The sequence below is a fragment of the Arvicola amphibius genome, chromosome 11, assembly GCF_903992535.2.
Source record: "Arvicola amphibius chromosome 11, mArvAmp1.2, whole genome shotgun sequence".
Lineage (NCBI taxonomy): Eukaryota > Metazoa > Chordata > Mammalia > Rodentia > Cricetidae > Arvicola > Arvicola amphibius.
The window spans coordinates 104,472,526-104,489,659 of NC_052057.2; the positions used below are offsets into that span (position 1 = coordinate 104,472,526).

Sequence of the window (17,134 nt, forward strand, 5' to 3'; positions counted from 1 at the left end):
GTCATATAGATAAGATATATATACTTAATGTAAGTCATATAGATAAGATATATATACTTAATGTAAGTCATATAGATAAGATATATATACTTAATGTAAGTCATATAGATAAGATATATAAACTTAATGTAAGTCATATAGATAAGATATATATACTTAATGTAAGTCATATAGATAAGATATATATACTTAATGTAAGTCATATAGATAAGATATATATACTTAATGTAAGTCATATAGATAAGATATATATACTTAATGTAAGTCATATAGATAAGATATATAAACTTAATGTAAGTCATATAGATAAGATATATATACTTAATGTAAGTCATATAGATAAGATATATATACTTAATGTAAGTCATATAGATAAGATATATATACTTAATGTAAGTCATATAGATAAGATATATATACTTAATGTAAGTCATATAGATAAGATATATATACTTAATGTAAGTCATATAGATAAGATATATATACTTAATGTAAGTCATATAGATAAGATATATATACTTAATGTAAGTCATATAGATAAGATATATATACTTAATGTAAGTCATATAGATAAGATATATATACTTAATGTAAGTCATATAGATAAGATATATATACTTAATGTAAGTCATATAGATAAGATAGATATACTTGATGTAAGTCATATAGATAAGATATATATACTTGAAACAATGATACAAGGTGATCACTGTGTGTAGTGATGGACTAGAAGAAAGATGTTCAGCTGCCAGATGTTGTGCCAGATGTTGTGCCGGTCAGTTAGAACTCTGTGCCAAACAGCTATACAGGCAAGGCTTGGCTGACTTGCTATGATAGTGTAGGGAAGGTCTCAAAGAAAAGGGTGCCCACCCACCCTGTGTTCTGTTTTCCTCAGTTGAATGGCACCCAGGGAAGGTCAGGTTATAGGTGGAAGAGCTTGTCACTGGCAGAAAGCCCCAAGCAAAAGGTTTGTGTTGGTTATGGAGTAGAGTACTGAAGAAGTGGGAACAGTGACAAAATTCGGCTCCCCCTGCGTACAGTTTAAAAATGTGTCTTTGCCTGGGCTTCCCCCGTAAGAACAGGTCTCTAAATAAAGCTGAGTAGGCCAAGAATACTGCTTGGTCCCTGAGTGTTGTTTTAGCTAAGGAATATGAGTCCCTCTAGACACTGCTGTGGGAACTGGGTGTTCTCCACACTTGGTATGAGCAGGGCTACCCACTGTACTGTTTTACACCAAGGCTCCCTACTCAAGACTCCAGGAAACCTGCCTGGTGTGGTATTTGTAGTTTTCTGTGTTTGGAGGGAAATATCACAATAGGGTTTTTGTCAGAATCTAGAGTTTATAAAGTCAGCACAGTAGGTTCTGAAAGACTTTTACCAAAAAAATAGTATTTAGACTGATTCTTCTAGAAGTGGAAGAGTATGTGGTGTTTCATCTTGTAGTGAAGAGGTACAGGAAGAAATGCAATAGACAAGTACAATCTAGAAATTAAAGAACACTTTGGCTGGCACATTTAGTTTGCAGCACTCTGAGTGACAAGGCAGACTGGGACCCAAGCCTGAGCCTGCAGGCCTGAACTGTTGATAGACAATATGAAAAACGGTTGTTCAAAGTAGGGAAATCCATTCTGTTCATCTAACAATAGTGAACAAGCTGAATTGAGTGGCGAATCATTTGGAAAGCTGGTAAAACAATTTGTTCTAGGGGTACTCAAAAGTGCTTAATCTAGTTAAGTAGCCAAAGTACCTTTAAGTTGGATAGAGCAGACTGTTTGGTACGCAAGGTGATGGCCGTGGGCCTCGCAAGAATGTACTGCAGAGCTGAGGCCTGAGTTACTGAGGTGGAAATGTTTTCTTCATTTAACCTAACTCTGAAGCTAACTGACACATCAGCAGTTATCTCTCGTTCTCTTTTTCATGCTGCCTTGTGTTTCTTTACTACTGGTAAGTCACATTCATTTTAATTACGTTTCTCTGGTTCTTTAGATGAGCACTTATATTTTGAAGCCAGACTCAGTAAAATGTTATTTTTTCCTTCTTTCTACTGTTACCGTCCTCTAAATGTTTAGTACTGAACCTGTAAAATAGTTTCAGAATGAGTTTCTTCCCAGCAGAGAGTTCAAGAACCCACTGGTGGAGGAGTAAATAAACTTTGGGTAGTTTGGAAAGATGTCCTTGTTGATTCTGATTTCCTGTACCTTCTCAGTTCATCAGTATATCTCAGTCTGTCTCAATTTCTCTTGTGCCTGCTCAGTTTACCTTAACACTTTGTTATAAAAAAATTCTAAGCTGGGCAGTGGTGGTGCACACCTTTAATCCCAGTACTCTGGAGGCAGAGGCATGTGGATCTTTGTGAGTTCAAGGCTAGCCTGATCTATAGAGTGAGTTCCAGGACAGGCTCCAAAACTACACAGAAAAACCCTGTCTCGGAAAAAAAAAAAAACAAACAAACAAAAAAAACAGCTATGGGTATTACACAGAGAAACCCTGTCTCAGAAAATCAAATAATAATAATAACAAAATTTGAAAGACCTTATTTTTCCAGTTTTAAGACTGAAGGAGCATAGCTGGTCCTTCACCAACAATACCATATTTTAGAAAAGATACTGTATATCTCTTGTGTGCTGAGGTCACCGTATGTGATTCCTGCTCACAGTTATTTTCTTTCCCTAAGGTACTTCACTTACCATAGCAGCCATCTATTGAAGGCACCACGTATTCGGTTGTATATGCATTGTCTTTTTATTGACATCTTCAGTCCATGTCTGTTGTTAAGGGAAACATTTACCTACTTCTTCGGTGGCCTGCCCTTCGGTGCCACTGTGATAATTTGAGTTTTAAGAGTTCTTCAAACGGGCCTGGGGAATGCAGCTCAGTTGCAGAGTGCTTCTGTAACATGTGCACACACATCCCTGCTCCGTCCCCTAGCACCAGAACAGGAAGAAACAGACACTGCCTAGTTGTTACAGTTGTGTCTGCATCATAGCATCCTGGCATGCTGCTTCTAATTCTTGCCATTTTAATGCATTTACTGTAACTTCTTTCTCATCCTCTTTCACTGACCATTGCCTGGTTATCACAGCAAGATCTTTTTACTGACTTTCTCCACCTCTCAGCTGAGAAGCAGTCGCAGTCATGAACTGGTCAGCGTGCGAGCCTCTCCCGGAGGACTGGGGTCAGCGCGCAGCTAGATGTAGTGAATGGTTGCTGTTCTAAAGCACAGTCCAGGCCATCTCTAGTTTCCAAATGTATTTTCTACAAATACGTTTATTAGTTAAAACTGTTCATTGTATGTAAGTATCAGTCTATGTAACTAAATTAACTTACCAAGAGGAAGGCTAATATGCAGTAATATTTTGATGACTGGGTTAGGTGGTCTTCGGTAAGCTATCTGGACTGCCCAGTCATAGTCTCCTGGAGAAGCTGGTTTCGGATACCAGCTTCGAGTGAATGTTAGCAGATACTTGTGAATCACACAGAAGTCTTGTCTTGCATAGATATTTCAGAGATTTAAAACTTTTTGTTATAATTTATGAGCCATGTTAGGCCAGTTTTATTTTTATTTTTAACCCTGTTCCTTTTCAAACTTTCCTAATGTTGCACCTAATGCAGGGCTTTCTACACTTCTAAAGCAACAGAATGGCTTATTTAGATGAAATATGTGTGGTGATACTTCGTTTGTGCTTCAACAAATAAAGCTTACCCAAAGATCAGAGTGCAGAGCGAGGCAGTGGTGGCACACGTTTAATCCCAGCTCTTGGGAGGTAGAGGCAGATGAACCTCTGTGAGTTAAAGGCCACTCTGGGTACACTATATTGATCCAGTCTCAAAGGGAAACAGACAGTTCTATAATTTCAGTACTTGGGAGTCACACACCATCGAGGCCTTTAGCTCCTGTCTCCTCCCGCCTTATATTCCTCTTTTTACTTCCTTAGTGCTGGGATAAAAGCATGTGACTCCCACTCAGTTCCTTTTTGCTCTTCCTGCTCCACTTCTGCCCCAGGAACTTCACAGAAATGTTCATTTTCCAGTCCTCATTCATCCCTGTTCATGTTTTCTGAATAAACATAATGTATAATTTACAAAAACTTACGTTTTTTTTTTTGGTTTTTCGAGACAGGGTTGAAGGAAAGAATATCTTTATTATTCTAGCATGTTAATTAATCACTGTTAATAGTCTCTCATATATACTTTTGGTTTTTATTTACAGCAACATTTATGCTTATGAGTATTTTTTCAATTTTCACTTTTAATGTACTTTTAAAATTGTATAAAAATACAGGACTTTTGATCTTTTTTTTTTTTTTTTTTTTTTGGTTTTTCGAGACAGGGTTTCCCTGTAGTTTCTAGAGCCTGTCCTGGAACTAGCTCTTGTAGACCAGGCTGGCCTCGAACTCAGAGATCCGCCTGCCTCTGCCTCCCGTGCTGGGATTAAAGGCGTGCGCCACCACCGCCCGGCCCTTTTGATCTTTTTTTAGGAAGAATTAAACTAAACCATGCAGATTTTATCCCATATGTAATCATGCTACTTAATATCATTCACTACAAAGTAGACACTTGAAGCAGTTCAGTTTAATTATTCAAAACCATCTAATAAGCCTGTTCTTGACAGCAAGATAACATTTAACCAATGAAAACTGAAATTACTGGATCATATGAAATGACTTTAAATATCTTTATTCTTGTGCTTATGAGGGATTTGTACTTTAATTTTATTTGGTAATTTATTTTCTACTAAATTTTTTTCTTTGAAAGAAAAATTCTAGTGCAACTATATTAGAAAACTTGTAATTGTATATTGGAAAAGTTGTAATGCTAGTAAAATATTTTCATTTTCCCTAAATAATCTCAGAATAATCTCTCAAAATCTCCCCTCCTTCATGCGTGAGTGTGTGTGTGTGTTCTTGACTGTAGGTAGATAGGTAGGCAGTATTCCTCCGGTGCCGGTCACCTTGTAATTTGAGACTGGATCTCTTACTTTCCTGGGACTCACCAAGCAGGTTGGCTGGCCAGAGAGCCACATGCACCCACCTGTCACTTGTCCAGTTCCGGGGTTACAAGTGCAGATCACCATTCCTGACTTACATGCATCCTAAGGACTGAGATCCCTATACTTGCATGTAAGTTTAAGCTTACAGTTGACCATTTGAGCTTCTCTACAGCCTAATTCTAGGATACTAACCAAAAAGAAAATGCTTCTCAAATGCCAACTCAGTATAATTAAAGCGCACTTTGAACACATCTTCAAGGACAAGCCACAGTGGACTGAGGCTGCAGGAAGTGCACCGTGGGACCTGGGCGCTGCCTTGATAGAGAGTTAATCATTCGAAGTTTTTGAGAGTTGGTGAAGAGTATAATAATGTCCAGTTTGCTGTCATGTTATTTGCTATGAAAGGAGATCATATTGGTCTTATTCATTGTAGTAGTGGGCATGCTTTGAGTTTTGGTATTTCCAGTACATAGATTCAGGTAACTTTCTTTTTTAATAAAAGAAGATCAAGGACAAAAATTGCTGCTAATAAAATGACTACTTAGTTGTGGTTATATAAGGAACCTGCTTTTGCCTTTGCTTTTATTTAAATTCAACTGCAAATTATTTATAAGCTATAACATTCCAAGATCTTTCTTAATTTTTTTCCATCAGCAAGTCTTGTCTCATTTTGGCATTGTTTCTTATTTCAGCTGTGTGCTCTTTGTATAAGCCTTGCTCAGTCTGCATGACATTAGCATTTTCAGCCTGCTTTGTGTTGATGACTTCTTACATTTGTGTTCATAATTGATAGCTCTTAATAATTTATATCAAATAAAATGCTGCAATACGGTGAGAAGTATTTTCAGAGACTTTTGCTGCGATTTGTAATCCTAATTTATGAACCATTCTCAACATAAAATACTTTTATTTTTGCTTCTGATTTTTTTTAGAAGTGGTACACCATCCCCAAAACGGACGTCTGTAGGCTCCAGGCCACCAGCAGTAAGAGGCAGCAGAGACCGCTTTACTGGGGAGTCATACACAGTGCTAGGTAGGAGAAAGCATAGTGCTCTCAGATTTAAGGTCACATAGTAAGGGTACTGTAAGCTTCCTACTTAGCATCTAGAAAGCCTGCCTGTATGTGAACAAGTCTGTAGCAGCTTCTGTATTGAAATATGAATACTTTGAGAGTTATAAGTACTTACAATCTTCAGTTTGACCTACTGATAACTTTTAAATCTCTACTTCAGCTCATATAGTATGCCTCATGAATATATAAGCCTTGAAGGGATTTTAACAAAGAAAGGCTTTAAATTTATAGCACATACTCTGCATTTAGCATCTGTTGTTGGCATGGTTATTTTCACGGAAAGAGTAGTTAAATTTAGTGGGTATGATGGCATAAGACTGTAGTCTAGTACTTGGGGGGCTGAGGTGGAAGGATCTTGAACTTGTGGCTATACTGAGCAACACTAAGATTTGCTCTAAAAAAGAAATTATGTTGTTGTAGAACATGTGGTAAGTAAAAATGTGTGACTCTCAAGGACAACTCAGTCAAAACCTTTCCTCACCTTTTACAGGTGACACTGCTATTGAAAGCGGACAGCATTATTGGGAAGTCAAAGCCCAGAAGGACTGTAAATCCTACAGTGTGGGCGTAGCATACAAAACCTTGGGGAAATTTGACCAGTTAGGAAAGACAAACACCAGTTGGTGCATCCATGTCAACAGCTGGTTACAGAGCACGTTTGCTGCCAAACATAACAATAAGGTCAAAGCTTTGGATGTTCCTGTTCCTGAGAAAATAGGTGTGTTTTGTGACTTTGATGGAGGTAAGTGTACTTATTTTCCTAAAAAGTCATTTCTACATATTTGCTTGTATTTGAATATACGTTATGTATACAAAATAATGTTGCAAAATGCTTACTTCTGTGAAAGTATATAGGAAGATTGCTTTTTTTCTGTTCCTATTTAGTGGCAGTTGATTTCTTTAGGAACAGCTTACAAAGAAAATGAGAAACTAGACAAAACTACTGCATTTAAAATAGATGAAAAAAAGACAAATTATATCAGGCTGGTTAGGATAGAGACCCAAGAGGAGAGCCATCGAAGGGGACCTCCAAAAGAGAGAGCAAGTGTAAGGCTGGCAAGGTAGGAGTCAGTCAGAGTAAGATGCTGCAGAAAGATGGACTGAGTGGGGTGGAATGTGCCTGTGGCTCAGTAGTTAGCAGACAGATGGGTAAAGCTTAAAAGCTGATAGAATTTGGCACAATCAATGTATGAAGGAAGAGATCTTAGCATTTAGTGAGCTAATAACAGCTAATGTGGAATAAGTAGAGTAATGTTATTGGTGGATGCCAAAGGAATTGCTGTTCTGGTCTATGAATTTTAAATTGTTACAGCTAGGCCTGAATACATTTTTACTAATCAGAATAGGAACCATTAAGGATCAACAACTTTTGCCAATAAGAAATATTTATCCAGGTAGTCTAACACACACATACACACACACACACACACACACACACACACACACACACACACACACACACGAGGAATCTAATTTCTGCATCCTGCTAATTGTAGAATTATTTATTTTCTTTTCTTCTTTTTTCTTTTTGGTTTTTTTGAGACAGGGTTTCTCTGTAGCTTTGGTGCCTGTCCTGGAACTAGCTCTTGTAGACCAGGCTGGCCTCGAACTCACAGTGATCCGCCAGCCTCTGACTCCCAAGTGCTGGGATTAAAGGCGTGCGCCACCACCGCCTGACTGTGGAATTATTTCTATGACAGAAAGTTTTCTAGGGTCTTGAACAAGCAGTAGTGAGTTGCTTGGTGAATGTGGCGCTTTGCTCTGTTTTTGAAGCAGTGGTTGTTTGAGGTAAGGTCAGGCCCTTTGTAGAGAATTGGGCCTTCCTGTTAGCCAGTGACAGCCGAAAGCGGTGCAATTGTTGATGCATTTCGTGGTTTGCTAAGCATGTTTCTCAGGTGAGGTGGTTTTTGACAGATTCATCAGACAGACCAGCAACTGAGTGTCAGGCAAGTAACCATGACTTTTTGAGAGGGGGAAGGAGAGAGAAACAGAGACAGAGAAATAAAGAGAGAACCATACATGCACACACTTGAGCCAAGAAGTGTTTCGAAACTTCTTGGTTTGACCATTGAGCTAATCATTATCAATTGTCATGTACACTCCACTTTTCCTTACACGTCACAATCACATTGAGAAATGGTTGTGTAGAATAAGAGAGGACAACAGTTGTAGACAACTTCATTTTCATTTTAGGTCAGTTCAAGAGGCATCCATTTATCAAGTCTTTTCACCTTTTCAGTTGCTTTAAAAGCAAACCACTACTGAACGATCCCTGTTGAGGTGCTCGGCAACTTCTTGTGTAATTAGTTGTTAAGAAGGTCACTGTCATTTTGTGAAGGCTGACCACAGTGTTCCTCTTCTTCAGGACCCTTTCTTTACCCCACCACTGTAGTGCGTGTCCACTAGCGGATCCTGCCAGCGCTGTAGTATATGTTCACTAGTGGTGCCTCAGCCAGACTCCATGCTGATGCTGTGGGTTGTGTCTTTTGCTTTACAACCAGTTTTGAACATATATAAGAAAACTTGATTTTGCTTTTTGTCTAGCATTTCTATAGTGTAAAATAAATGTAAAACAAACAGCAAATAATGTTAGTAACAAGAAACAAAAGCAAGCAATGTGCATTAAAGCGGTACATAGCATAACCATAACTTTTTAAGAATTATATGGTATTCTTACATATGCCAGTGATGGCAAATTTCAACAGTGCAAAGTCACACTTACTTCTGCACTAGCTTAATAGATTATGGAGATACTACTAAGGTCTTGAATGCCAGGAGACACCCAGAGTTAGATTTTCTTTTCATGTTTTCAGATTTTCATAAGAATTGTTAAGTATGGTTCATACAGTTTGTAACAAAAATTAATGCTAAAATATGGCTTTTGGCATGGTCACATGTTGATCCTAGATGTTACAACTTTTTATATCCTTTTAGGTCAGCTGTCTTTCTATGATGCACACTCAAAGCAGTTGCTATATTCCTTCAAGACAAAATTTACTCAGCCAGTACTGCCTGGTTTCATGGTTAGTATCTTACTTATTTTTTATCTGGCTCAGCAATTTTGAGAATAATATATGCTGTATTATTTGAGGAGGCAGAGTACCTTACTCCCTTTGTATTCATCTCCTTTTCCCCACCCACCCTTTCTAGATTTCTGTGTGTTTTCAGTATGTCTTGTTAAAGTCAGTCCTAACATACAGGGGTACAGACTGGCAAGCATGGATATTTACAGGACTGCACTCACCTTTGTGACTATCACCCGAGCAAGCAGTGCAGCCTCACAGTGTCCTGTGCCCACCTCCACCCCCAAGAGGCTCTTCTGGAAGAGTTAGCCACCAGATTCATTTAGCCTCCTTTGCAGTTTTATGGAATGGCATGCTGTCTTTATGCTCTTGTTTATTCTTCAAGTTTTGTATTTTTAAGTTTTACATTTAAGTCTGTGATTGATCTCTTTTGAGTAGACTTTTGTGAACAGTCTAGCTCATGGTTTTTTTTCTTATTTGCACTTGGATACCCACTTCCTTTAGTACTGCTTAGGTTTTTCTCTTTCTTTCTTTCTTCCTTCCTTCCTTCCTTCCTTCCTTCCTTCCTTCCTTTCTTTCTTTCTTTTTTTTTTTTTTTTGAGACAGGGTTTTTTTGTAACTTTGGATCCTGTCCTGGAACTAGCTCTTGTAGACCAGGCTAGAACTCACAGAGATCCACCTGCCTCTGTGTCCCAAGTGCTGGGTTTAAAGGCGTGCGCCACCATCACCTGGCTGCTTACTTTTTTAAAAACTGACCTTTAAATTTTCTGCTAGTATTTTTTTCAAAATTAAAAAATAAACATATTTTATGTATATGAGGGTTTGCCTGCTTGTATATTTGGTTGTATTGTGTTATTTTCTCTCACCTTGGCACAAGCCAGGGTTATCTGGGAAGAGGAAGCCTCAGTTAGGAGATTTGACTGTAGGCAAGTCTGTCAAGTATCTTCTTGCCTGATGTGGGAGGGCCCAACCCATGGCTGGTGTTGCCCTGCCTGGGCAGGTATAAGAAAGCAAGCTGAATGAGATATGAGAAATAAGTCAATAAGCAAGCGTTCCTCCATGGCTCCTGCTTCCTCTGATGAGGGACTGTGATACAGAGTGTAAGAAAAACTCCTTCCTTCTGTTTTTGCTCATGGTGTTTTATCACAGCATAGAAACACAAAGCAAGCAGTGAATGTATGTCCACCTCATCCATCCCTGGTGCCACAGAGGGCAGAGGAGTATACCAGGAGTTATGGCGGTCGGACGCATAAAAGAAATCCCACATTAGCTCAGAAATAAGAAATAGATAGGCATTTATTAAGGGGTAAAGTCACAAATCAGAATTATCCGCTTGACTGGTTGAATCATGTGACCCAAAGGAGCAGCCGACCAGGCATGGAGGAAGGGGAACAAAAGAGAAGGGGCACACGCATGCTCTGATTCCAATTAAAAAAATGGGTTACTGAACTGAAAAGAGAATTCTCATCAGACGAAGTTCAAATGGCCAAAAGACCCTTAAGGTCATGTTTAACCTCCTTAGCGAACAGGGAAATGCAAATCAAAACAACTTTAAGATACCATCTTACACCTATCAGAATGGCTAAAATCAAAAACACCAATGGTAGCCTATGATGGAGAGGGTGTGGAGTAAGGGGAACACTCATCCATTGCTGGTGGGAATGCAAATTTGTGCAACCACTTTGGAAATCAGTGTGGCGGTTTCTCAGGAAATTGGGAGTCAACCTACCTCAGGATCCAGCAATACCACTCTTGGGAATATACCCAAGAAATGCCCAATCATACTACAAAAGCATTTCTTCAACTGTGTTCATAGCAGCATTATTTGTAATAGCCAGAACCTGGAAACAACCTAGATGCCCCTCAATGGAAGAATGGATAAAGAAAGTGAGGAATATATACACATTAGAGTACTACTCAGCATTAAAAAATAATGAGATTTTTTAATTTTGCATGCAAATGGATGGAAATAGAAAACACTATCCTGAGTGAGATAACCCAGACCCAAAAAGATGAATATGGTATATACTCACTCATTAGTGGACTCTAGCCCTAAATAAAGGACATTAACCCTGTAAATAGTAAAAGAGGCCAAGCCCTAGTAGGCAGGATAATACAAGCTGTAATACTTCCTACACCAGAGGAAGACACCAGACCCCCTGGAACTGGAGTTACAGATGGCTGTTAGCCACCATATGGGTGCTGGGAACTTAACGCACTCCTCTGAAAGCAACCAGGACTCTTGAGTGCTAGCCGTCTTCTGCTAGGTATTTTAAGGAAATATTTTTCCTGAGTCATTTAAACAGTTAACTTATTACATCTGTATCTGAGGAATATTTTCACATTTGGGGAATTTGTTATTGCCAAGCCTGCTGGTTTTAAAAATGTTAAATGTTAGCCATGTAGTTCATCATTTCAATTGGTAGAGTCTTTGGTTCATCATTCTAGTTAACAGTTTTATATTTGAAAGTAGGAATTCTTAAATAATTCTACAGTTATCCTTGCTTTAAACCCATGTTTGCTATATACATGATAGCTGATAATCTAAATTGTTCATATTTTTTATATTTTAAGTCTCTTAACTATTCCAATCTATCTTTTAACTTTGTTGACTAATAGGACTGTGTTTCACAAACAAGGTGACTTTATCATTCATAAGCTCATTTGTGTTTTTTTAACTTTATATTAGTGTGTGAGAGAGACAAATAGACACACACACACACACACACAGAGAGAGAGAGAGAGAGAGAGAGAGAGAGAGAGAGAGAGATTATGAGCTATAGTGTGCATGTGGAAATCATCTGTCAGAAGCTGATTCCTCTAATTTGACTACAGGTTCTAAGGAAGAAACTAAGGTCGTTTGGCTTGCATAGACACTGCCTTTTCTTTACCTGCCAAGCCGTCTCGCTGGCCAATATGTCCTATATCTAAAGCCATGCCTCTGTTAAAATAGTAAGATAAGGAAGTTTCTTTGGGGTACATATCCCCTGGTTGTAATGATTAGGGAAGTACCAGCAGTCAACATTGTCTGTTGAGAACAATCTGGTTTAGCCTCTGGAGTTTGTGCCGCCTGAATGCCCGTTCTTGGATGCAGTTTCAGTGGCTTCTGCAGCAAAGTCTTCCTTTGGCCACTGTGAGCCTTTCCCTTCCTCCTCAGCTCAACCGTTAAACTTATCAGTTTGGGATTTGCTGATGTTCATTCATGTGGGATTTGCATTTCAGATGGAAAGCTGAGGATTCCTGGAGTTCAGTTTGATCTGAGTCTAACCGAGGTTTTGTCTTGTTTTAGGTCTGGTGTGGTGGACTTTCTTTGAGTACTGGAATGCAGGTTCCAAGTGCTGTGAGAACACTTCAGAAAAGTGAAAATGGAATGACTGGTTCAGCGAGCAGCCTGAACAATGTCACTCAGTAACGGCACCTCAGACTGTGTTTACCCTTCTTTGGGTGGCTTTTCCACGCAGTTCCTAACGCAGACATTTCGGAGTGGTGGGAATGAGGCCTGCTATGCTCTGCTTTAAAGCTTGGACTCTGCTAGACTAAGCACCAAATAGGAAGCAGCCACAGGAGAGTACTTAGTGTCCCAGAAGCCAGCACCTATGGACTGTTGTTTGAGTAGTAAATAGAAAAGGAGTGGTATTGAAGGATTTATGTAGAAACCCATTTTTCCGTTTCTTGAGATACTTTGGCTCGTCTAATAGTAATAGTTATATATGGTGAACCAGGGAGGGCCTGGGCTGCAAAGCTCTTAAAGCTTACTGTGTTCTTGTTTCTCCTCATCAGCTGTCATTAATTCCTTAAACTGAAGCTTTCAAAACACAGGGTCCCCAAGACTTCCTAGAAATGCAAATCATTGCCTTGGATGGCAGAGAAGTTTTCTTACAGTGGCTCATTTCACCTTTTATAAGTGAGTTGAGCTTTTGATTGGTAACTTACTTATTGACCAGATTCATATAATTGTTTCCTCTAAAATACTGTGATAATTGTTCTTATAACCCAAAATATCAAGCAGATAGGAAGAATTTAGACAGTGCAAAGGGAGTACTTGTCATGTGAGTTTCTGTTGAGTCACACCTTCTGCTCCTCCCTGTGCTCCTGGGGACCATTTGAAAAGCCGTGCTTTCTGATTTTGTTCTCTTCTTTAATCCCACCTTTTAAAGCTACCTTTGAAAAGTTTCCTCTTAAACTGGCACTGATGATAATGTAATTATTGCTTATTTTTACCCTTGCTAATGAGAATGGAAGTTTGTTAATTAAGTTCTATAAAGGGTAAAAATCTGTACATTACTAATTTTTTGTTTGTGAAAGATTATAAAGAAATATTTCTAAAGTATTCCTTTCTGGAATAGTTTATAAGTTATTTTTACAAAGATATGGAATAGTTTAACTAACTGTTTTGAAAAAACTACATGTGTCTGACTTAGTATAAACGTTTTTCAAATAATTATTTGAAGATTTTGGTTTTTGTTTTTTGTTTCACTCATTCACTGTTTAAAAGTTGATGATTCTTCCAAAAATGAACACACATGTCTTCCCCGAGCCCACATCTTCCCCAAGGGGATGTGTGAATCAGCAAGCGCAGCTGTGGTTACCTATTACAGAGTTCCTTAAACTCGAGTTTCTCAAGCCAAAGTTGAAGCTGAAATTATAAAACAGCCTTTTAAAGAAGTGAAAATTTGACTTTTAATTTTTGAGACTTTAAATCTCTTTTTGTTTTAAGTGTCTTGGGCTTTGGCAAACTTCCCTGGAGAAGTGTCTGTTGTTGCGTTCTGTGTGGTGTTTGTATGGCAGTCTAAGTATTTGCTCTTAAAATTTGCTGCTTACTGGCATGATTGTTTTTGTTCTGTTGATGAAACAAATTTGACGTAGGATACTATTTTTCTCATGTAACAGATATCTGCACTGTCATCTGATAACACATTGGCAGTTTTCCAGACTGGAACAATTTACAGAGTGAAATATGCCAATATTTGTTTGGTTCCCCAAAGCAGTATTTTATTTTCATTTCTCATAGCTTGAAAGACATTGTTCAGAGTTCTACTACCTATAGAAATATCATTTCATGACTTTAGGAAAAAGGAGTTGCTCCTCTTTGTAAAGTCATACCTGAAAGCAGTAATGGACTGGAATTGCTTTGTGTGACTACTCAGTATATTGTGTCAAAAATGACATTGAAGGCCAGCTGTTGTGCATAGAACTTTTCCCTGTGATATTCTATATTCCATAGCCGTCTTCTCATTCCTACAGTGCCTTGTCCTCTGCGCACGCTCATTGTCAGCTGAATCTAGCCCTGTGGAGGGCTAGAGGAGTGCGTATGTATAGTTCTCGGCCCATCACCTGAGACCTTTATATAAAATTTCCACACATTCATTGGAATATGCATGATTTTTACTGAGAAGGTTTTGTTTCTCAGTGTATTTGTAGTACAAAGTATAAAGTCAGTGAATAAGAGTCCAAAATCTTATCACGTGATATTTGGTACTAATTATTCCTTCATTACTTTCAAGTAACAGCTTTTTCTTCTGATTCTTATTGTCTCTTATTTTATAAAAAAGAACACATCTGTCGTACTTTAGTTTAAAAACCGTAAGCTTATTAAGTTAAAAGGAAGTTTGTCACCCTTGTTTTTAAATTAAAAATAATTGAATATAGTGCCTACTTAAATCATTTCAAAATAAGGTAACTATTAACTAATCCTAGTCTTTGACATCCTCATTAGCATTAGAGGTAAAAACTGAGCTTCTTTGCGCAGGTTAGTCTGCTGTGGTACATCAACCAGAGGGACCTCTCATAACTCACAATGCACTCCCGGCCTCCTTCCTGCTTCTGTGTCTGCCCAGCTCAAGCACCACTGCTTTCCATGAAGGAAGTGCAGGAGAGGTGGACTGGAATGGACAGATCACAGGTGTGAAACTGTTTCATAAAAACATGTATTAAGTATTGTATTTCTCTTTTAGCAGTTGAATTCCAACCCAGTTTTATTCAACTAGAAGTAGACAGGAAGGAACTGCCTTAAGCACTTTAGAAAAAGAGTTCTGCTGCAATTCACTGACCCAGCTGACTGTCACATTATTTAAAGTTTGGTAAATATGTAATACACCAATCATTTCATGACTAATACACATAGAAATGTAATATATAGTGATTCTTTGAATGTTCCAGGCATAGGTTTTAAAAGTATTAAGGGTTTGTCTGTGGGTTTGATAGCACCTCTGCCATAGGACGGAAAACTGCTAGACACCAGGTGTGCCCTTCTCCCTCTGCTCTGAAAGCAGTCTGTTCTGAAGACTCTGACTTGCAGTCAGGGTCTCATCGTGGAATCAAACCATCAACAATATTATGTATAACCTGAACTTCCAAGATCCTTGGTATAAATAATAAAAGGAAATGTTTATGATGAAATATTTTAATTAGGTCAAGATATTCTATTTCCTGACTTACTTAGAATAATTATTTTTTCTCTATCTTTTCCAAAAAATTATAACTATTTATGTATTTGCAGTTGTTTCTTTCAAAAACAATTTTAAAAATTGGAAAGGGATATATATGGGAAGTGATTACTCCAAAGAATATTAATCTTAAAAGGAGACAGTATAGACGTCTTACCATGAACCATATTCCTCTAGGCCATGGTGCCTCTTTAGCACAGCAGGCAGTGTGCTGGTCTCACACCACTGTAGATGAAAATGTGAGTGTTTCAGTCACGGCATATAAGCCGTGTAACAGCACTTGAGTTTCTATGATATGCCATCAGTTTTATTACTTTCTATCCAGGTTTCCAAAACTAGTAGAGTTTAATTCACCGTAGCACCTCGTTCTTCTGTTTTTGATTTTGTAGTCTTGATCTAAAAATAATGTTAATATGTCATTAAATTTATTAAAGAAATACATTCATGGGCTGGGAAGATGGATCACAGGCAAAGAGCTTGCTGCCAAGAAGATGACTGAGTTTGTTCCTTGGGGCACACAGGTTTGGGGAGAAGCATCACCTGTAAGTTGTCCTCTAAACTACACACACACACACACACACACACACACACGCACGCACGCACGCACATACACACACACACTCAATATAACTTTTAAAAATTTAAAGTACATTTGTTGTAGCTTGTAAAAAAAAACTATCAAATTAATGATAAGTTATAATACTACACTTTTATATTGTAACCAAAAGTCTGGAAAAGTTTCTTTCCTGATTTTGTTTTTATACTATATGCAGTCTTTAAGAGGTAAGCATGGATTTACTTAGTATCCAGGTCACCATGAAGTTGTTATTTTCAACCAGATGTACCTTTTGTAGCTCAGCAATCAGAACTACAGTCAGTAATAAAGCTTTTCTTACTGAAGATTATCACACCAACATCACATTGCAATTGGTATTTTTAGTTTCTTATCTGTATTGGAACAGTGTTCACACTTGTGAGTCTGATGTCAGTATTTGTTACTTGAGAGGTAGGATTAACCTGAATACCAGAGGAACTTTCCTCCAGTTGGAAGTTAAGTAGATTGCTTGTTGCTGTTGTTTGAATTGAAATGTTATACATGCCATATGAATGTTAGTAATATCAGCTTAGTAATCAATAGCAGAAATTACCATAGAACTTTTATCTTGACTACCCAACCATATTAAAAAGAGTACATTTTTCTGGGTTAATATACAGACTTTGATACATCATCAGTTAAGTTATATTTGTTTAAAATTATATATTTTCTTAATAATACTCAGTCAACTTAAGTTGGTGCTTAGCAAAAACTGTGTAGAGGATTTACAGTATGTAGGGCAGCGGTCAGTGAATGTACTTGCTTAGCTTGGAACTTTGAACCAATTTTAAAATAAATCAAGTTGGAAGAGATTGGTAAAAGGCATTCTAATATTGGAACATTTTGGAGAGCACAGAACTATGAGAAAAATGTCTTTTGAACATTCTCAGTATCTCTAAGGTACCAAAGGACTGAGTCTAATTGATCTTTTGATGGAGACTCTGTAAAATCAAATGCATGACTGATTCTATTAAGATATAATAGCTAGCGCTGGGAAATAGCGCCAGG

At 38.0% G+C, this 17,134-nt stretch overlaps 1 protein-coding gene across 2 annotated transcripts in view; it reads left to right on the forward strand.

Annotated features, from left to right (window-relative positions):
* Positions 1-17,134, forward strand: part of Fsd1l (fibronectin type III and SPRY domain containing 1 like) — a 65,626-nt gene extending 48,492 nt beyond the window's left edge. For both annotated transcript variants that reach the window (XM_038347514.1, XM_038347515.2), the window contains 4 exons: positions 5,923-6,023; positions 6,553-6,804; positions 8,997-9,085; positions 12,375-17,134. In XM_038347514.1, coding sequence (XP_038203442.1) covers positions 5,923-6,023; positions 6,553-6,804; positions 8,997-9,085; positions 12,375-12,497 — 565 coding nt within the window. In that variant the 3' untranslated portion in view covers positions 12,498-17,134. The remainder of the gene's footprint in view (positions 1-5,922; positions 6,024-6,552; positions 6,805-8,996; positions 9,086-12,374) is intronic.